At 37.7% G+C, this 23502-nt stretch overlaps 1 protein-coding gene across 1 annotated transcript in view; it reads left to right on the top strand.

The window, feature by feature from the left end:
• Positions 1-9456: 9456 nt before the first annotated feature.
• Positions 9457-23502, top strand: part of KCNK1 (potassium two pore domain channel subfamily K member 1) — a 61888-nt gene continuing 47842 nt past the window's right edge. The window contains exon 1 of the mRNA XM_044673687.1: positions 9457-9811. Coding sequence (XP_044529622.1) covers positions 9457-9811 — 355 coding nt within the window. The remainder of the gene's footprint in view (positions 9812-23502) is intronic.

The raw sequence follows: 23502 nt of genomic DNA, 5'->3' as shown, positions 1-23502 counted from the left end.
CTGTGGATTTACTATGCAGTTTACCTGTGATTTTGGACCAGCTGATACATCTGAGAAATAGATCAAGGACCCATTCTTCCCTTGTGTCTTGGCTGGCTGCCTGCCATAGTGTTAGTGAAAGGATTTCCCAGACGTCTAACCCTGAGTTTATCCAAAGGTGTTAAGTGTAGTTTGTCCCTCTCTCCCTCATCTCCTTTCCTTAATTTATCACATCAAACGGTTTAACTTCCTGTTGTCTTCTTCTACCCCAAGTAAAGAGTCCACTGTTAGATATCTTCCTAAACCTGAGTTCCCCTGGCTAGGATAGTGATCAGTATAACTGTCTATGGAACTATGACCCAAAATGGAGAATGGATAAGAGTTGCCCATTATCTCCAGGTGCACTCATTTCTAGCAAAGGATCCTCCATAATCTCTTTCTAGACAGTTATCTCATCCCCTTACTATATCTGGGTTGAGAACTCCAAAAACTACTAATGCTACTGCCATTTCTTCTCTGGCTAGATCTCCTATTTCAGTGTCACAGATCTCTCCTAAAAACCTCTGAAGTTGACTTGGACAGGAAAAATATCTCACTGTGACATTTTGTTAGCTCTGCTACTCTGAAACTCAATTTGAGGAATTATTTTAAAGTTGTTTGGAGAAGAATGTTAGGAGAATTTCAGCTGGATTGCTGACTGAAATCCACCATCTTGGCTACAACACTGACTGCTTCTTAATTAATTAAGCAATGAACAAGTAATTATCTTCTTTATTAAAGTACTATGCCGAGCCATGAGAGATACAGAGCTAAGACATGTTACCTGCCTTCCATGTGCTTGCAATCTAGTTTAGGAAACAAGATATGTACACATGAGAAAATAATAATGTTGTTATTTATTTTTCAGTCATGTCTTATTCTTCATGAACACTTTTGATGTTTTCTTGGCATTTCCTTCTTGAGGTTGTGTTACAGATTGAGGAAACTGAAAGAAATGGGATTAAAGTGTCATTCAGTCTGGGAATGATAAAATGAGCAAAATATTGATAACTGAAGGACATTTGTTAGACTATAATTGAAGTCCTGCCTCATCCATTCAACTCAACTTAACTTGGGGTAAATCTCAGTGCTCCTACATTAGTAGACAAGAAATCAGTACCACTTGGACAATTAACCTGCTTTACTGAGGGGCAAAAGCATGGACCTGCGTAAAGCAGGAGTTGTAATTTCAACTGAATTCAGTGAACTGCAGCAAAAATCATAAGCATGACACTGCATTTTATTGCCTTTTCTGCTGATGTGTATAATATACATACTCATTTATGAAATATTGTGCTTTGTACACAAATAGCCTGTCCCCAAAAGGGTGGTTTTCTATATGGATGGATGAAGCTGAAAAAGTCAATGCATGAGTGCCTCTAAAGTCTGTCCTTTCCCCATATTTGAATAGGTAGAGCTGGTACAACATGGGTCAATAGTGACATTAATTCTTCTATGGTTGTACCTCCTCACTTCCTTACCTATTGAATTCTTTCTTATTCTTAATATGGTATCTCAAACACTCTGAATTCCTCAAAGTCTTCCTTGATTTTCTAACTCACTACTGATCTTTCCCTTCGGATATCATATGGTACTTTGTTTTATACTTTAATACATCTAATAAGTATTATAGTACAGAGAGAGGGGGTCATGATAGTTTTTTCAAGCTTTGGCTGAGTTCTGAAATCAGTTAGGGGTTTGGAATATTGAGGGAGAGGAGTCAGTTGGTTTTGGGGAATCTCGTGGAGAGAGTTTCTGACCAGCTGAGCTGCTTCCTTGCCTATCTATAGAATTGAAATTTAGACTAGCTTTGAAATATTTATTTAAGAATTGTTAGTTTAGATAAACCCTTTGTATCTTCATTCCCTATATAATTTCCTACCTTCCTTCCCTTACCTTATATGTCTGTGGAGTGAATAAGGAGAGTAAATTAGAGAGTAGTTCAAATCTGTGAGGGGTTTAACTATAATTTGACAGTATCTTATCTAAAGAAATTGGTTAGTCATCATTTTATTCCCTTTAGACATCAAGAGCACCTTGAAAGTTGAGCTAAGGCAGGACCTTGCTCAGACTCCATCTCTGCCTCCCTTCCCCCACCTGAGGTTCCTGTGAACAACTGTTAGGGCTTCCTCAATCCACTTTCCTGACAAATGATCCTTAAAGATAATAAACCCTTTTGTGTTTCAACAGACCTATTAGTTAATTTGTCAGCTAGTTATTAAGAGAGGGAAGAAGAGGGAAAGAAACAACATACTCTGGGTTTAAAGGGAAGCCAGATATGCATCTTGAAGGAAGGTGTAACTTCAAAACAAGTCCCTTCAGGGGGGCAGCTGGGTAGCTCAGTGGATTGAGATCCAGGCCTAGAGGTCCTAGGTTCAAATCCGGCCTCAGACACTTCCCAGCTGTGTGACCCTGGGCAAGTCACTTGATCCCCATTGCCTACCCTTACCACTCTTTCATCTATAAGTCAATACACAGAAGTTAAGGGTTTAAAAACAAAAAAAACAAAAAAACAAAACAAGTCCCTTCCTGTGAAATTAACTAAAGCCTGTAGTTAATTTCAGTTGTCTAGTTCCCTCAGTTTTTGTTTAAGTCTAAGTCCTAGTCTATAAGCCCTGCTGTCTTTGCTTGTTTAGATTAATTCTCCCTCTCCCTGAAGATCTTGTTCCTTTCAGTGTTATACTCCTGACTTCAGCCCTATTATATCCTGAATTTCCTTATACCAGCCTACCTGTAACCTAGATTACCCACCTAGCAAGTCCCTGACAACCTCCTTTCAAAATTCCCTTGTACCACACACCTTTCCTCAAATTATCCCCATTACAGTATATATTATATATAAATGTAATATATTATAGTTAACCATATTTGTGTTTTACCTCTCCTTAAATCCTTTCCTTCCATCTCTTCCCCAACTTACTATACTACTATAAGATATGTGGCATGTAGTAGATAGAGCACTAAACTTGGAACCAAGAAGGAAGGTTCAAATCCTGTCTTAGACACTAGCTGTATAACTCTTAACAAGTCCCTTAACCTCTATGTGCATTTCTTCACTAATAAAATGAGACTGAACATAATGACCTCACTAGCAGTGCTCTGCACACCATAAGTATTTATTGTAGGCCTGGCCTCATTTAGGCTGACTTGACAATTTAGATTTGAGCCTGGAATGAAATGAGATACTCATAGACTATTTAACAAAAAGATTTAGTTGCTGTATCTTGGAAATGACATTCAGTAAAGATATAGCATTGGCTCAGATGGACCCAGGCCCTTTTACTCAATATAGAAAAAATGTCTGGTCAGTGTGAGATGGTGTCTCCCAAGGTAGTGAGCCATCCACCAAATCGGAGGGATTTACATTGAGCTGTCCTATGTTAAAATCTTAGATCACTGGGAAGCTGCCTCAATAGTCTTATGCCCCTGGGCCAATCAAGTATCATTTGTCTTTTAGGAAAAAAAAAAACAAAAACAAAAAACCTAGCATAACCTATGTGGTAGAAACGGTAGTAGATATTACTACTACCATATCACATAATAAATGTTGTTGAATTGAATTAAATGAATGGCTTGACATCATGGTAATTATCCTGGCTTCTTTCCTGGAGATTCTCAGTAATTCTTTCCAAGCCTCTAACATGAACAACATGATATCAAAAAATAATAAAAGGCAGCAGAAGTAAAGATGAGCCCCAGCTGTCTAATTCCTCCTCACCACAACTCAGATTATCTAGCATGTGTATGCCCAAAGTCAGTCTACAAGGCAACTTTTGGGAATCTAGCAATGAATTGTGAGAAGAGCACAATTTTCACTTTGTTTAACTGCACATCCTAGGATGCCTCTGGGCACACCTGTTTATCAAGCACAATCTCATATTGGTATTTCTCAGTGCTGACCTTTGCCCAATTCCTACTCCCCTCTCTGTGCTCCTATCTCTTATATATCCATATCTATATTTCTCTCTAAATATGTCATATATATTTCTGAATCCCTTTCCTGATTCCTTTCCTGTGACCCATGGACATTCAAAGCTTTTATCCTGCCTCCCTCAGTCTTTCTACTTTATCCTTCCCTCGTAGGTCTGACCTTCTTACCTACATCTCATGCGCCAACATGACTTTTTAATGCTCCCTTTCCTCCCGACCATCAAAATTCCTCTTTCTTTGCACTTTTAGGTAGATGTTAGGAAAGCAAGTCCATTAATCTAATTTCTACCATGATGGGAATGACTGATAGCTTCCCCTTAACTTTCCTAGTGATATTTACTTATTGAGTCAAATCTATTTCTTACTGGTGAATTTTTGAGGAAGGGAGACACACAGTTAGAAATATCACTTTATTCTCTTCATTTGGCTATGCTTGGAAAGGGGTTAAGGAACAAGAAAAGGGGATTTACAGATCTCAGCTCCTTTCTTTGATGAAGGGAGATGGTCATTATTAGTTATTTTGTCTTTGCCTACCAGCTTTCTATTGAGTAAATTCCCAGTGACATCTTTATAATTTTGCTTTGTTTTAAAAAAAAATTAATTGGCTCAACTTCAACAACAAAATACGATGGAATTCCCCTACCCTAAGTAAAGGTCCAAATCTATGCCTTAGGGAGTACATTTTTCAATTGAAAGGACATTTGAGTCATGGGAGGTGGTGTTATGATGGAAAGAAAGCTTGACTGGAATTGGAGAAAAACTCTTAACTATTATTAGTTGTTCAGCTGTGAGCAAGTCACCTAACATCTCTATCTCAGTTTCTTTATCACAGATTTTGACTTATTTTATCACCATGTAAGTGATCTGGGAATACTTTACTTAAATCTTTTGTTTTGACTTGGTCTAGATTCTCTCTCCAAATCAAGAGTAGCTAAGTATTCAATGTACAGTATGAATTAGAAATGGGACAGGTACTTATTTACTATACATACAAAAAGAATGCTAAATAGAAAATACTTAAAATATAGAAAGACATAATAGGATGCAGTAACAATATAGCTATTGTACTTCATAAAGGAGATTTCTACTTAAACCTTGTTAGAAGATAAAGTAGATTGTGGGACTGTTAATAGTTAATTGTTGCATTTCATCTTAACTTGGCACTGTCTATCTCAAAGTTCCTGACTTTTGTCTTACCTATGTGATATTGGAAATTTGGGGGTCTTAATATTGCAATCCATGATATAAACTTCCTGTGGACATTTAGGGGACTTGAAAACTACATTTCCCATGATTCCTCTTATGTAATGCAGGTGACAGGAAGTGTGATTACTTAGACAGAGGTATAAAGACTCAGAACTTGATTGGGACTCTCTCCTTCCTAAGAAGCAGCCAGGGGGGAAAAGCATGGCGGGGCATTTGAAATAGATCTTAGTAGGCACATGGTTTGGCTTAATTACAATATAGATTACAATAAAACCCTAATATTTCTAAATATATCCTTCTATATTAATTTTATTTGTTACACCTGGATGAGGACTGGTGGTTCTAGGGCAGTGATGGGCAACTTTTTGAGCTTGGTGTGTCAAAATTTACCATAAAACCAAGCATAACTCAGTTGGTGTGTCATTTGGAGAAAAAAAAACATAATTTTGCAATATTTATAGTTTAAATAACAAAAATGTATAATTGTAATATCTAACTGTATTTAATAAACCAAAATAGGTAAATTAATATAGGTAGAATTGTCAACTATAGTGCACAGAGTGTCTACACTACACTACAATAAATGTTTCATCCTTGGCATGTGCCTCTATACTTCTCTGTATGCAGCTGCATGCAGCCGCATGTCATCGAAAATGGCTACACATGTCAGTGCTGACACATGTGTCATATAGGTTTGCCATCACCCTTCTAGGGGCTGCTTCATACCCAAAATTCCCTTTAGCACTGAGTTACCAACCAGAAGCAGCTAAGGAGTTTATTATCCCTAAAGTGCCTAGGCACTGAGCAAACACACACAGCCAGACAGAATCAGAAAGGGACAGCTTGTCCATGACCTATTATATTATTGTAAAGATTAAGGTGGGGTTGGAAGCTAATTATCCCTTCATCTTCCATGTTGAGGGGTCAACTCATACATAGTTTATTTCTCTAAAGTTTTTAACTTGTATATCTCCAAACATTCCTGGTTTTCTTCTCTTCCCCTTTCCTTTTTTTAATTAGTGCTATGGGATTGATAGAGCTCAAGAATAAGAACCAGATCCAGTCTTACCAGAAGACACTTTGAAGGATATCTTTACATGAGACAGTATAGACAATGAAGGGTCGGGATTTAGTAAGACATAGGAGGAAAGTAGACAACGGAAGTTTTTATCACCAGGCATAAAAATCTACAGTGATACTGGTTCCAAGATCCCCAAAGTCAGACCTCTGGAGAACTGAGGAAACTAAGAGAAGCAGAGACAACTTAATTATAGTTTTATTGGTTCAGGCAAAATCTGGGAGTCAATTGGTATTTGTAGAAATTCTGGGCCCCTATAAAAAAATCTTTAAATGACTAATTTAGCCTTTGAGGACTGGGAAAATAGGTAGACCTCTAGCTTCATGGATGGTACTTATATCTGTACAGAGAACCATCAATGGAATACTACTGTAAGGCTTCTCTCTTTGAGGTGAAACACATTGGAAGGAAAGGCAGCAGCATTGGAGAGATTTGCATTCTCTAGATTTTAAACACATTGCTATAGGTCTTGTAGTAAAAATAACTACAATTCAGTAAGTGTTTGTCTATAGTATATGTAGACAAACTGACTTCTCAGCTAATTAAGGTCATATAATTTCCCCTTACTTCATGTTCCTTTTGCTTTAGGTGCTTAATGGAACAAAACCTTGGTTTCTTTTGTAAGGATAATTCTTTTAAGCTGGAAGAAAAAGTAAAACACAGGGAGATAATAGACCACTTAACCTAGGTAATCATGAAACTTCAGTGCAGTGCAGATCTTTCAATGTTTTTTTTCCCCTTTCTCATTTTTTGTTGAAATTTTTTCCTTTTAGTTCTCTTATGGCTATTTCTGTGCATAACAGCTGGCAATGTGTCTTGACAGAATAGGATGAAAGATAATAGAAAACTACATTATACCCTTTCATGAGAGTGCTCAATATAAACATAAAAAAAATACCATAACTGTCACATCTTCAATTAAGTCTTCACATGCTCTCTGAAGCACTGAAAGGTTAGTATTTCATATATTGTTGAGATAAATGAAATGTTTACAAGTTGCTTTCAAGTTTGAAACTTTTGTCCCCTCCAAACACTACAATTTTCATTTAACATAAACCTGTATTTTTTAGTAAGTCATTCATTAATTTTTAAAATATAATTTAATTGATCTCTTAACTTTGAAAAACAGAACTATTAAATAGTCAGAAAAGCCACTCTTTAATTAAGGAAAAGGGGGAACAGGGCTGATTAGGCCTCCACTCAGAGCTGCACACCACAGGCCCTATGCAGAGTCCGAGGATTGAATTCTGCTCCCTCTGGCCCCTGACACCCTGGGAGTGCCACCAAGCTAGATGACCACTCCTAGGAACAAAAGAAATTGGGGAACTTACATATCATTTGGGAAGATCCAGGGAAAGATGATTGATATTATTATACTGACAGGATACAATCAAGCTTGGGAAAGGAATCATAGCCAGATGCTTAGGGTGTAAGGGAAGGGGTTGCTTATAATGGATACTGAAGGATGGTCCCTGTCCAGGTGTGTCTCTGATACAATGGGGAAGACTACCTAAGGCAAAAGGATATTTAGCATTTACCCTAGGGTCCATGTTCAGTCTGCAACTGCTAGCCTCAGAGTGGATTCTCCAGGAAACTGGGAACAGATACAAGCTTTGGGAGTCTCCAACTTACAAGCTATTCCTAAAACTTGGGGTTCATTAGATCCCACTAGGCCACAAGTTTGGGGTCTCTCGATTCCACATTGACAGATCTTTTGGTTTTGCATGACCTAAATCTCCCTTCCTCCTTCTAAAGAGCCACATTAGATAACATTTTTAAGAGAAAAAGAGGAAGAACAGGGGGGAAATAATCCATTAATACACTGAAAAAAATCTGAAAATACATGTAATGTTCCATACCTGTGGTTCTCCCAACTCTACTTAGGAGTTAAGGGAGGTGTTTTCTCATAGCTCTTCTTTGAGGCCAGGCTTTCAACACATATCAATCACCCCTGATGTGGAGCAGGATGTCCAAAAGAAAACAAAAACAAAAAACCAGTCCCTGCTCCCAAGGAGCTCATATTTCAACTGAATGCAAAGGGTTTTTTAAAGTGTTAGAATTAAGAAAGGTGAACTTTCAAAACCTTTCCTTTTATACTAAATTTCCTCCTCATCTGTAAAGGATCTCTAAGGTCTTTTCCAGCTCTAATATACATAGGTTAAAATGACACAGATACAGATATCCTTCTCCTCCACCCATCTTCCCCAAACCCCGCAAGAAGCAGAAACAATTTCTACGTTTAGGTCAATCAATATTTTTGGGGAAATTACTTTGGAAACAAAGAGTAGGTTGCAGACCACAGGGTGCTCTGTCAAAGGTAGAGCGTTTCCCTTGAAGTGTGACACTATTGCTTTGGCAAAGTCCCCTCCTTTCCTACTGTTTATCAAATAGAGAGTTTTTTTATTTGTCCCACAGACAGGGTGGAGAACCAGAAAAGGTAAGCTGGCAAACAAAAATACCTTTCTGGCAGGGACTTGGTATGTGAGCACTTAACAGGGCGGAGGAAAGGAGGACGGAGAGGGCTTGTACTTTCTCTTTCCAGGGAACAGCTTGAGCTATAGCTTTGGCGAAGTTCAATTCCAGACCTACAGACTCATTCGACTTGCTGGTTACCTGAGCCGGGGAACCACGTCAGCGCCACATCATTTCGGGTTTTTTATACTGAAAGGAAACAGGAAAAGGAGAGCTAGCGAGAGACCGAGCGAGTGAGAAAAAAAGAAACACTAGCCAGCCAATCACAAGGAGAACCCAAGTGCACAAAGGGAGCAAGAGCGGGGAGTGGAAGGGGGAGGACGAAGAAAGGGGAGCTAGGAGAGAGGGAGAGGGGACCTTCATTTAAGCCTCTCAAACTTTGGGCGCTGTCTTTGCAAACGGGAGGCGGGGGCTGTAGGAGCCCGGCCGTGTGGGTGGCAGTGGAGAGGGGCCGCCCTAGAGGAGACTGCGAGCGTCCGGGGCGGGCTCCGCGGCTGCCTCGGAGTTCATTGAGGGATTCGCCCCCTCCCACTACAGTTCCTCTCGGCCCGCGTGCCTGAGTGTCTGTAGCTGTGCTCGCGTGAGAGAGGGAGTGTGCTTGTAAGTGTGTGTACGCGCGCGGGCGTGTGTGTGTGTTTGTTTGTGTGTCGGGTTGTGTGCTGGGCTCCCAAACGGCCGGCTCGCGCTCTCCTGGGGTCTGCGGCGGCGGCGGTGGCGGCAGCGGCGGCGGCGGCGGCGGCGCGCGGGGGAAGATGCTGCAGTCCCTGGCCGGCAGCTCCTGTGTGCGGCTGGTGGAGAGGCACCGCTCTGCCTGGTGCTTCGCATTCCTGGTGCTGGGCTACCTGCTCTACCTGGTTTTCGGCGCCGTGGTCTTCTCCTCGGTAGAGTTGCCCTACGAGGACCTGCTGCGCCAAGAGCTGCGCAAGCTGAAGCAGCGCTTCCTGGAGGAGCACAAGTGTCTATCGGAGCAGCAGCTGGAGCAGTTCCTGGTGCGGGTGCTGGAGGCCAGCAACTACGGCGTTTCGGTACTCAGCAACGCTTCGGGTAATTGGAACTGGGACTTCACCTCCGCCCTCTTCTTCGCCAGCACTGTGCTCTCCACCACAGGTAGGGAGGCCTGGGCCACCTACCGCCTTCCCAGCGGGTGAGCCTCAAGCAATGGTCCCTTTGTAGGAGGCCTTGGGGCCTCTTCACACATAAACCCTCCTCTACCCACTCCCCAGTCTCCTCTGATCCCCTCCCACTTTGTGGGCATCCCTCCTTATCCACACCACTCCTCCTCCCTTACCTCCAACCGCCCCCCCCCCCCAACTCCTTCTGTCCGATGCTCTCCACTCTTTCCCCGCATCCTCCCTCCCCCATATTCTGGCTTCTTGGCGGTGCTCGGATCTCGGCTTTGGTGACTCTTGAGTGACCACGAAAAACCATAGGAAAGCTTGGTATCTGACGGCTCTGTCCAAGAGCTTTATTAGCTGGAGTTTGGTGCTGCTGCTTCTTGACTGTGGGGTAAAGGAGACAAATGTTTTGACTGGGTGGTGGTTGTTGGGGCTTCTTTCTGCTTGCTGCATTCTTTTAGGGTTGCATACGCCAGACGGTTGGGTAAAAAACTACAGCTTCCTGAACCCAGGAAAGACAGAGAATCAGAACCATAGACTCACTGAAATTTGGAAAGTGGGAGTGATCTCATCTTTTCTATCCCAACACAGAAAGCCAAAACGCCCATTATGGGGGTGGGAGGGGACAGTATTTGACGATCCTTAATGATGCTATAAAAACAACGTTTTGATGTTGCATAAAGTCTAGAATATATTATTATTATCTTGTGGGTGAGAGTTTTCTTGACTGACACAGGCTTTGCCCTGGAGATTGCCTTTACAGTTGACCAGAGATGGGGTTCACAGAGACGGGTTTCTTTTAAAAGTTAGGTGTAGGAGAGGAATTATCTAATTGCTCATGATCTGTCGAAATGAGGGCACATAACTGATTCAGCAATTTTTAGCAATGGATATTCTGGGTTATTCTTAAACTCTGAACCATCCTCTGCACTGCACAACTAGGCCAGTGGCTCATAAGTGGAGATGCTTCATTAGGTGAAAAATGGACATGACCCTAGAACTGTTGGGCTGGACTGTTGTTGAATGAATGAAGAATGCTGCAATTACTCAGAGCCACAGTTTACTAAAATGTGTTTATCCAAGTACGGAATCAGAACGTCAGAGCTGCTAGGGACTTTAGAGAGCATCTAATTTAATCTCTTCTTTTGAGATAAGGTAACAGTAGGAAAGAGGGAATGTGACTTGCCCCAAGGTCACAAAGCAAGTTAATGGCCTAGTCAGCATCAGAACTTTAAATCCCAACTTAATGTTGAAACTTCAGTCCAGTACTTGACAGCTCATTTAATATTTCTATCTTCTTTAACACCTGCCTCCCCCTTCCTCAAATTTCTGTCCTCAGAAGCTTTGAACTTAAAAGAGAATCATAGTTTTAGGATTAGCAGAGGTGTCAGAGGTCACCTAGTCCAACCCAAACCTTGACATTTTGAAGAGATTTGAGGATTTTTCTTTTCCTCAAGTATAAACTGTTTTTAGAGAAGAACACAAGTCTTGGTTAATTTTAGATGTGCTAATGAATAATTTTTATAATATGAAGAAGTGATATGAGAACTCTAGTGTGACTTTACCAGTCATCCTGCAGGAAGTGGAGGCAAAATTTTTATATAAAAACTTAAAAAACTGTTACATCTAATCAAAGGGAGAAGGCTTGGTATCTAAGGAATTGAATTCCTTTCTTCTCCCATCCCTTTCATTTAGGTCTGTTGTCGTTATCCTTATCTGACCTTACTCCCTTGCCCCCTTGAGAAATAGCATCCTTTTCCATTTGGATACATTCATTACAAATTATCAATGAAAAGCTTCCTTGTGGAAATGTTTGTTTCAGTGGGCCTTCTGGATGCCTACAAATGAACTATAATGTTTCAGTCCTAGTTTATAAAGAAACAGTGCTGGTAATTATTACTTCCAGCATTTTGATAGTACCATTAGCATTTCAAATTTGACTAATGAAAAAAAAAAAGGATTTCAGGTTTATAGTATGTAAACATCTCTCTTCCTGCCTTCCTTTGGAAGGAGCTAGTTTGGTCTGTTTGCAGTTTCTCTTCTTAAATGTGAGATTTTATATGACTGATATACTACTTCCATGGATTTGACACAATTTTCTACACCTAATTAGATACTCAAAAAAATTACACTTTAAAGATTTTAATAGAGTAGTTTTTTTCTAAAACTTGGAGATACTTTTCCTGAACTTGGAAATACTGAGTAAAAGTAGCTAATTTTGTAAGGGCTCAGAATGGATTAATTGAATTTTCCAGTGTAAAAAATATTTCAGAAATAGTTATAGGGAGCACTTAAAGATAAACTTAACTAGAGTAATTGTTTCTTATAATAGTGGCATTACCAATACAAGTTTAAAATAAGGGCACATTTTTAAAAAGTTGTTTCACAGACATTTAGAAGATTTTTTAAAATGTTAAATTGAAACTACACCATCATAAAACAAAACTGTCATCCATACATAGTTGCTGGTTTTGATATTTTTGATCATTGAAATACAAACTTTAACGTATAACTTTCCCAAAACCTTCATAGTAAAAAGAAAGGAAGGTCATAGAGTTTAGCTGGAGGAATCAGACTAACAGAAATTTCTTGAGTAATGAAAATAAAAAATATTTATTATTTTTTAGTCAGAAGAGAGTATCCTAGAGAAAGAATTCTTAACTTTTTATTTATTGTGTTATGGACCTCTGACAACTGATTAAGCCTGTAAGCCCTTCTCAGAGTAATGTTTTAAATAATGCATAAAACAAAACACAGGATTACAAAGGAAAGCAATTATATTGAACAGTTATTCAAAATAGTATTTTTTAAAAGTTCACGGATCCACACAGTTAAGCACCCCTGTCACAGAGTGTCTTTCAAAGTATATCATGAATAATGAAAGGAATGTTAAAATATGCCTAGGAGTTATAGTTATATATTTCTCTCTCTCTCTCTCTCTCTCTCTCTCTCTCTCTCTCTCTCTCTCTATATATATATATATATATATATATATATATATATATACACACACACACACACATACACATATGTATGTGTGTGTAAACAAACTGTATCTTGTGATTCATATCAGCCACTCTGCCCTTGAAACTGCCCTTAAATATTCTGGGGAATATTTTCCTAGAATTTTAAGAATAATTTAGGTAAATTATTACATGATAGATGACTAACATGATTAACGGGGATTTTAGGGATAGTTGGGCTATTTCCCTAACTTCTTAGGCCAGCATCATGGAGGGCAACTACCATATTTTAATCACATCTCTTCCCCAGGGTCTCTGCTGGGCTCAGAATATAACACCAGAGCTTTTTCCACTTCAGAAATCTTAACATTCTGAAATCTCCAACCTAGAAAAATAGGGCACTTTGTTTATGACTAAATGAGTAATAATTCCATATAGATTAGAAATTTCTTTGTCTTTTGTTTCCCTAAATGTTAGAAGTCAGAATAGTTGATGTTAATTATAATATAAAGGTTTGTCCAAGGGAACATTTCTAGGTGGCACATATTAACTCTTAAGTACTTAGGCACATTTTGAGTTTCATTAGGAGGGAAACTTTGTTAATGAAATTTGGGGTATTTTTTTATTGTTTGGCTGTAAACCTTTAATTCAAGGGCTCTTAACTTTTTTCCCTTTCAATTTTTTTTGTTGTTTTTAATAGACCCTTTAGCAGTCTGATGAAGCCTAACAATCCCTTCTCAGAATAATGTTTAAAATTTTTTTTCTATTCGAATTCAAGATTTCCCCACCAAAATTTATCCATGAAATCCTGGTTAAGGGGGCATCTATTAACCCAAGATTAAGAACCCTTGCTTTAGATAATGGGTATGACTTTTGTTAAAATTTAAATTTAATATTGCCCTCACTAGTAGCTAACAATAACAATTTAAATTTATTCACACTGAGCCTTTGGGCAATTAATTCTTCTTTTATGTATGTAACTACCATAGAATCATAAAATATTTATCAGTGGAAAGGACCTTAAGGAATCCAATTCATCAAACATTGTTAAGTACCCTGTGGGTCCAGAACACTCTTTTAGGTGGTAGAGTGAGGCAGTGAAGAGTTTCTCTTCTTACAAGAGTATACTTATGGTCTAAGTAGATGTGTGTGTGTATAACACTTACTGTTCTGAAGCGATTGCATTTCATCACTTCCTCTTAGAATGTGAGCTCCTTTAAGGGAGGGACAATTTTGTTTTTTCTATTTGTATTCCCAGCTGTAATAGATACTTTTTCATGCCTTCATACATACACAGATAACTATGATATGAAGTAATAGTGAATTTAGAAAGGTTTAAAACAAAGTGAAAATGAAATCTAGAATTTGGAGATGTTACCAACAGAGAAATCAAGGAAGCCTTTATGGAGAAATTAACATTTGAGCTAGGTATAGATAAAAATATTGAAGATGGGTTTAGATAAAAATATTGGAAGTTAATTGATTTGCCCAAGGATATATAATTACTGAAAGACAAAGCAAATTACTGAATGGTCTTCCAAATCCCAATCCAATTCTATTTGTCCTAAACCATGGTACCTACAAGAATACTTTTTTTCATTTGAATTCTATTAGCATCATTGAATACTTGATGTGCTAACTAAGCAAGCATTTTGTGACAAAGGAATCAGTTTATTCTTTGAGGAAATTCTGTGTAAGTTGGCATTATATTTCTGAAGAATATGAGAAAAAAAATCCAAAATGATTTGGGAATATTTGGGGGCAGGGTAGGGGATGGAACATAAGAAGCTTCACACTGTCTTTCATAACCCTTTCCCAAAAAAGATCAACTCTTTAAGATGTTTAGGATTTATCACTTTAGTTCAATCTATCTTGGATGATTTAGGTAGATTCATTTTTATAATTAGTTCCTAAGTCATTCCAAATAGTAATTATATAGTAATTAAAAAGATAGTATTGTTGGCATTTATCATTTTCAAGACCAAACCATAAACATATTTATCACAATGTGTTCCTACCTTTAAAAAAACAAGGCTGCATTTCAGGATGGAACCTGAAAGACCCTGTGGTTTCCTTGGAGCAAGCTCTTCATTGATGGTTCAAGGATATAATTCTAGTTTTTATAGGATGCTGTTCTGAAGGAAAAGAACTCTGGATTTCAATTTAGAAGCACAAGAATAACATTTGGCCTCCAAAATAAGGAGCTGTATGAAGGAGAACAGGGCAAAACTACTTGGTGCTTTTGAAAGCGATGTTATATAGGGGGCTACTGGGTGACTTAGTGGATTGAGAGCCAGGCCTAGAGATGGGAGGTCCTGGGTGCAAATTTGACCTCAAACACTTCCTAGCTGTGTGACCTTGGGCACGACACTTAACCCCCATTGCCTATCCCTTAGCACTCTTCTGCTTTAGAACCAACACACAATATTGAGTCTAAGATGGAAGGTAAGAATTTTTTTTAAAAAGAGAGATGTTATATAAATGGTAGGTGATTTTACAAATTAGAACAGTGATGGGCAAATTTTTTAAAGAGGGGGCCAAAGAAAAGGAAATGCTCATCTTTAACTCTGTTTCTAAGGCAACTCTTTCAAAGTTTCATTGTATTGTATCCTACTCATTGTATTCGTCAGATTAGGAATGTAATTAGTAATTAGTAAAGTAATAATGTACTGTGCTGTATAGAACATTTCAGGGGGCAACATCTGGCCTGTGGACCGTAGTTTGCCCATCACTGAATTAGTGTTTCCCACATATCTTTTACACAGGGATTTCTCAGAAAACAAGGAGATCATGCTGAGGGTAACATACGAGAAGAAAATTACTACACTACCACCCCCTTTCCAAATTATACTTTCACGGCATTGTAAATCTTTAAGCAATCTGTCTCTTTTTTAGCCCCAAATAGAGACTGAAATAATTTTATAGTAGATTTGATGCTTTCATTAACTTTCCAAAGCAGAGTCAACTTTCTGTGCATGAATGAATCATTATAATTAAATGTATATCCAAAGTCCAAATACAGGCAAATTCCTTGCTATTGTTCTAGTCATCTCCTACAATTAATTAATGTAATAAAGAGGAAAGAGAAATACACTGGGGGATAAAGAGGACCTGTGTTCAAATCCTGACTCTTGTTACTTACTGTGTGTGAACAGGATTAGCTATTTCACCCTCTCTTTTCTCTGTAAAATAAAGATCTCTAAAGCCCTTATGTACCTACTCCTTTCCAGTCAATTCAATTCAACATATTAAGTACCTACTAGACAAATGCGGTGTAACTTCAGCTTATCTCATTTTATCATTCTTGTTTTCCACCAGAAGTCAATAATGGATATTATCAAAATACTTTATATACACATCTTAGTGTTCTGTGAATTACTTAAAGTCCAGGTAATGACCTGCTAAATATTTTTCTGCTTTTCCTGTGAGGAGCACTGATAGTTATCAACAAAACATTAAGTAAAATGACTTAACACCACTAGTTTTCTGATAGTCTTTATTTGGTCTGATAGTGACATGGGCATTGTACAGAGATGGCAGGGACCCTATACCCCTTAACTCAGACAGGCTGTGAACAGGGGAATTCCCTTCCCCCTTCCTGCCCTAGTGACTCCAGAGGCAAAGACCATCATCCTTGGAATTCCTTTAAGTTGAGATAGATAAAGAAATACACCTCCTCGATAACATCAAGTTGTATATCTCAGACATCCATCTGTCCCCTGAACTATGAGGGTCACCCCCTATGTCTCCAGGCAGACTCTGATCAGATAACCAACACCCCCCCCCACCGAATACCTGAGTGTTTACCACTCTAGAATCACATCCTCATCATGACACAGCATCACGTCCCCACAATTGTAAAAGTATATAATCCCCAGGATTGAGGGATTCGGGGGGAGCCTCCCATGGCTGCTCCACTCATGCTGTCTTGCTGGCCATTAATCCTATCTTACTAATAAATCTTTCTTTTTTACTGTTAAGCTAAGTTTGGAGTCCTCTCATTCTTGAGAATGGTTTCCATCCCGAACCCAGGGGTTCACCAATTTGCACCCCTATGACAATAGTAAGTCTATCTTCAACTATAAAGTCTTTGTCCATGAATATTTAAGTATTTCCTAGGAGCCATGAACTGTGCTATATAGTAGGGATACAAAGAAAGGAGAAAAACAAAATGGTCTGTGTCCTCAAGGAATTCATGTTCTAACTGGGGCATTGACATGTAAATAGTTATGTATAAGAAATGTGCAGTGTAAAGTGAAGGTAATCTTAGAGTTGGGGAAGGGACAGTTCCACATGGTTAGTATCAAGGAGAGGTTATATTCTTTTGGCTAAGTATCCCCCCAAAAAAGCAAAAAAAAAATCCTCTACATAACCACTGAAGCCTTTTACTCACAGAAGACCCTGCAAATTCCCATTCATGGTCTTAAGTACTTTTATATATAAGATGTAATTATAACAGGCTATATTATCTGCTTTCCTGTTCATAGATTTTAAAATGGCAAATAAGGTAGTGAGAAAGAGATGAGGTTGCTACCGATGGGCACATTATCTTTATAATCTTGACCAAATTGCTTCTCTGAGTCTTCTTTCCTTATTTGGAGATGATGGGACTGGATTAGATCAACTACAATAGTACTTCCACTTTTAATAGTCTGTGATCCTGTGATTCTGTATAACTCAGCAAGCCCTGAGGGTACCATAGTATTTCCGGGTAGTATATTAACTGATGTTCCTAATAATGACCTTGAATCATCATATTTAGCTTAAGCATCCAGGAAAATTTACAATGCATTATAGAAAAGACATTGCATCTTTTCAAATGTTTAAATATTTTTAGGGTAGTGAGGTGGCCTACTGGATAGAGTACTAGACCTGGGGTCATACTCATCTTAATTTCAAGTTTGGCCTCAGACACTAACTAGCTGTGTGTGACATTAGCCTCATTTACCTTAGTTTTCTCATCTGCGAAATGAGCTGGAGAAGGAAATGGCAAATTATTTTAGTTTCTCTGCCAAGAAAACCCCAAATGAGTTCATGAAGCATTGGACATGACTGAAAAACAGCAACACCAACAAAAATATTTGTAAATTGTTGCTTAAAGAACAAATCTCACTTTGTCTGGAAAATCTATACTAACCAAAATGTTTCATTCCTAAAAGTTTCAAATAGTCATAATTTCACTCCACATTTATCCTTATTTTGTAGGACTTGGTGGACACTTTTACCATTTACAAATTTAAGTGCTTATAATTGTTTTATCTTTGCTTTTATGACTTAATAATAGTTAACATTTATATGGAACTTCAAAGTTTGCAGAGCACTGCACAAATATTTCCTCACTTTATCCACTATAATACTGAGGAATTGTTTTAAAGATGAGAGAAACCAAGGCAAAAAGAAGTTAAGTGATTTGTTCAGCGTTATACAACTAGTAATTGTTTTAGATCAGATTTGAATTTAGTTCTTCCTGACTCTAAGTCTAGTCCTTTTTCCATTACCTGATAAATAAGCCCATAAGAACTGATGAGATCACCAAAAAAGAAATACAGAAAAAGAAAAAAAAATAGGACAAAACCCTGATATTCACCTTGGCTATGAGCCTATTGTAAATGAAAATCCCAAAGCTGACACTAATTTTATGAGAAAATACAGTCTGTTTTGCAGTCTGAAAGTCTACAGTAATACAGTAGGCAAACACAGTAGAAATATGATGTAAGCCTGGTTTGAGATAACAAGAAAAGCAATCATATGTGATTTCCTTATTTCTATTGAGAAAATACTGACGTCATGTTTTCAGGAAACATACTGACTTGAAAAGTTGCTCAGGAACAAAAGTTGTAAATAGAGGCACAATTTTAACTCAGATTTTCTGGCTTTGAAGTTAGTATTCTTTCCATTGTAAATGTTCTTTATCTTCAGAGCTCTTACCACACCTCAGCCTATTTGATTTAAACTCACAGCTTGTAAGCTCCTTATTATGGGCCAGACCTTAGTTAACACAGTGCCTCCCATATAGGGAGCCCTTTTTTTCTCTCATTGTCCCCCCATTCCTGGAATGCTCTCCCTCTTAATTTCCACTTACTAACCTCCTTGGCTTTCTTTTAGTCCCAGCAAAAATTTAATTTGCTATGAGTGGTGTCAAATTCAAATAGAAACCCTTTAGTCCAAATATTGACAATTTTAAATGTAATATGATCTATTTTTTTATTACATTTTTATTTCGTTATTTCCCAATTACGTTTTTTAAACATTTATTAATATTCATTTTTAACATGGTTACATGATTCATGCTCCCTTCACCCCCCCACATTCCCCCCACCCATGGCCGATGCACATTTCCATTGGTTTTATCATGTGTCCTTGATCAAGACCTATTTCCAAATTGTTGTTAGTTGCATTGGTGTGGTAGTTTCCAGTCTGCATCCCCAATTATGTCCTCCTCAACCCATGTGTTCAAGCAGTTGTTTTTCTTATATGTTCCTCTCCTGCAGTCCTTCCTCTGAATGTGGGTAGCGTTCTTTACCATAAATCCCTCAGAACTGTCCTGTGTCATTGCATTGCTGCTGGTACAGAAATCCATTACATTTGATTTTACCACAGTGTATCAGTCTCTGTGTACAGTGTTCTTCTGGCTCTGCTCCTTTTGCTTTGCATCAGTTCCTGGAGGTCTTTCCAGTTCACATGGAACTCCTCCAGTTCATTATTCCTTTGAGCACAATAGTATTCCATCACCCGCATATACCACAGTTTGTTCAGCCATTCCCCAATTGAAGGACATACCCTCCTTTTCCAGTTTTTTGCCACCACAAAAAGCGCAGCTATAAATATTTTTGTACAAGTCTGTTTATTTATGATCTCTTTCGGATACAAACCCAACAATGGTATGGCTGGATCAAAGGGCGGGCATTCTTTTATAGCCCTTTGAGCATAGTTCCAAATTGCCAGCCAGAATGGTTGGATCAGTTCACAACTCCACCAGCAATGCATTAATGTCCCAATTTTGCCACATCCCCTCCAGCATTCATTACTCTCCCCTTCTTTCCTTTAAGCCAATCTGCTAGGTGTGAGGTGATACCTCAGAGTTGTTTTGATTTGCATTTCTCTAATTAGAGATTTAGAACACTTTCTCATGTACTTATTGATACTTTTGATTTCTTTACCTGAAAACTGCCTATTCATGTCTCTTGCCCATTTATCAATTGGGGAATGGCTTGATTCCCAATTACGTTTTGATTTAGTTTAGGCAGCCTTCAGGAATATTGAGGGCTCCTCTATTTGATACTTCTGTCTAATGGAATTCTTTCTTGATTCCTTTCTAATGAGGCAGCAAAGTTGCCCAGTAGTTAGAGCACTGTGCCTGCTTTCAAGAAGCTATGAGCTCAAATCTAGCCTTAGATACTTATTAGATGTGTGACCCTAGGCAAGTCATTTATCTTCTCTGTCTCAGTTTCCTCAAATGTAAAATGGAATAATAATTACCTTGCAAGGATGTTTTGATGATCAAATTATGCAGTATTTTTAAAGTATTTAGTGAAGTGCATGGTATATAATAAGTGCCATGTAAATACTACTACTATTATTATTAATTTTTCTGTATTATTTCCAGTTCATCTTGGATATTGCTTGTTTATACATATTTGCTCGCATGTTATCTTCCTCATTAGAATTTTATCTTCTTGAGGCCAGGGATTGTCTTTTACCTTTTTTTATATCCCTGTCACTTGGCACAGTGCCTGGTACATAGAAGGTGTTTAATAAATATTTTTTGACTGACTGATAAATGTTTATTGCATGCTACTTAACTCATATGAAGGGACAATGGAGGACATGGAAGAATAAAAAGAGAATGCATAAAGGAAGAAAAAACTGTTCTTCCTTAGTGAATGGATGAATTTATGAAAAATCATTTATTAAGCATTTACTGTGAACCAAGCATTGTGCTATATTCCTATATGGGCAACTGAATGATGATTCTTGTCTATATTCATGCTTCCTTAATTTGTTCAAAAGTGAATTGATTACATAATGAAGAGATTAATATGATTTTTAGTCATAGGCTTTATTTTCTAATTTGCTAATATCTACTTGATCACAGATCAGATTCTGACTATTTTGTGTTGACTACTGTAACTCATCTTGACTTCTTTGAAGAAAATAAGGGCTTTAGTTTAGTAAGAGGCATATTTTCCATTATAGGAGAAATGCCATTTTCCCTTCCAATTTCTTTTTTCACTTGCCTAAGATAGTTTTATAAAGAAATGATTTGGAAGTGACAATATTTCTTTTTTTTTTCCAATTATTTTATGGGTAATCTCTACTCTTCAAAAGATTGCTTCCATTTGAAAGCTAGGAAATGACTTCTACTGGTAATCTTCAATTAAAAAAAGGAAAAGTATGATTTATGCAAGAAATACAGATGAAGCAATTTGTAAGTATTCACCTTGGGGATGTTCTGTCATGGGGACAAAACTCATTGGGCTAAGAACCAATCATGGAAACATTTGACCCTGTTAAGAGGTTTCAATATCATCTATCCAAATTCAAGTAATAGTCTGAATGACAAAGGCCTCATATATCCCTCAAGGGAATGGTCTTCAACATGTAGACTATACAGGCAGACCTGTTTGTCATCCATTGAAGATTTTATTGGTAAAGAGGAAGATCTAGGTGATGCAGAATTATATGATCATTATTAGGAGGAGATGGAGTCAGAGGAGAAGAAGCAATAAAAATCATAAAGTATGTGAAGTTTTTGAACTGCAAATTTGAAAATAGAATTTCACTGGGAATCAGATGACCTTGGACTTATTTTATCCCTTCCATTTATTAGCTCTAAGATCTTGGGCAATCAATGAACCTATCTGGGCTTCAGGCCCCTGATTTATAAAATGAGGGAATTGAATTAGATAGGCTCTAGGGTTTCTTTTGGCTTTAAAACCTATGATCCTTAATAAAATTATTTTTGTTTTTATCTTACTAAATGTAATTAAACAAAAGTACTGTATATTATAAGCAGGAGTTTGTGAGATCCAAATGTTAGTTCCACATATATTCTTTAACAACACAATTCTTGGCATATATATGACAATATACTTGGCATATGTAAGCTTAATAAATGCTTCTTGACTTGACTTGAATTTAATGCAACTATTTATCCTTAAAAATCCATTTGGATAAAAAGATCAACTGAAATTTTTAAAATTAAAAATGGCAGTGTTAAAATTGCCATCATAATATTCAATGTTTCCCCTGTTACCAAGGAATAGATATAGAAGATTTCCATATTTAGAGAGCAAAGTAAGACTGACACACATTTTCTGCCCTGGAGGTCTGAACATTTGAGCAGTATTCTGTTTCCTTAAAATTTTAAAGATTACCATCACTTTTAGAGGGGAAAAAGCAATTTGAGTTCTTCCAGATTTTCTAATCTACTGATCTAATGTTTGAAGTGGAAATAATATATTTAAGAACAAATTACTAATGGTTTCTTAGATAGATTTCTTCTTATTTTGTTAAATTTTAACAAGGTCTAATATAACAATAATGGCTGTCACTGTGGAGGGAGAAAGGATGGAAACTCAAACATTAATTAAGTTTCATTTTATCCTAATAATCTCCCTGAGAGGTAAGTAGATGCTTATTATTATTTTCATTTTACAAATCAGGAAACTGAGACACTAATTTTGTTGTTCAGGATTGCAAAGCTACTGAACTGAGGCTTCCTTCCACTGAAACTGTTCTCTCCAAACTTACTAATGTTTTTAGTTGCCATATCCAAAGGCCTTTTCTCAATCCTTATTCTCCTTGATCTCTTTGCAGACTTACATACTGTTGATTACTCCTTGATATTCTTTTCTTTCAAGTTTTTTGAGATACAACTCTCTCTTGGTTCTCCTATTTATCTGACTGCTCCTTCTCTGTCTCCTTTTGCTGGATCCTCCTCCAGATCCCTCCCTCTAACAGTGGGGCATTGCTCAGGGTTCTTTCTGGTCCTCTTCTCCTCTCCTTCTATACTACTTCTTTTGATAATATAAATTCTTGTGGATTTATTTGTCATCTTTATGCTGATGAATGATTCTCCTATCTACCTTTTCTGTCCCATTCTCCTTTCTGATCTCCATTCTTGCATCTCCAGCTGCCTTTCAGGCATCTTAAACTGAATGGCCAGTAGATATGTTAAGCTCAATATTTGCAAAACAAAACTCATTATCTTTTCCTCTAAATTCATTACCATAAACACATCTTCCCTATTACTGTAGAGAACACCATTCTCCCAGTCTTATAATTTATGAGTCTTCCTGGATTTCTTACCTCCTCTCAAAATCCAAGTTGTTTCTAAGGCCAGATGATTACACCTTTGTAACCTCTCCTGAAAGGCCCCTTCTCTTCTATGAAACTGCTACAGTTCTAGGGAAGGTCCTCCCTCATCTCAAGCCTCACTTACTGCAATACAATGCTGGTGGGTCTGCCTGCTCTCCCCACCAATCATTTTTTACTCAGCCATTAAAGTGATTTTCCTAAAGCACAGTCTTTCAGAAAAATATTCAATATACTCCAATGACTTCCTATTGCTTCTAGGAGGAAATACAAACTGCCATTTGGCATTTAAAGTCCTTCATAACCTACCTTACTCTCCAACATGTACTTTTTGATCCAGTAACACTGGTCTCTTGGATGTTTCTTAAATAAGACACATTCACAGTTAGTGAGTAAGTGTTAG

The sequence above is a fragment of the Gracilinanus agilis genome, chromosome 4 (assembly GCF_016433145.1).
Source record: "Gracilinanus agilis isolate LMUSP501 chromosome 4, AgileGrace, whole genome shotgun sequence".
NCBI classification, from domain to species: domain Eukaryota; kingdom Metazoa; phylum Chordata; class Mammalia; order Didelphimorphia; family Didelphidae; genus Gracilinanus; species Gracilinanus agilis.
Note: the sequence above shows the minus strand (reverse complement) of the source record. Positions and strands in the feature narration are given on the sequence as shown.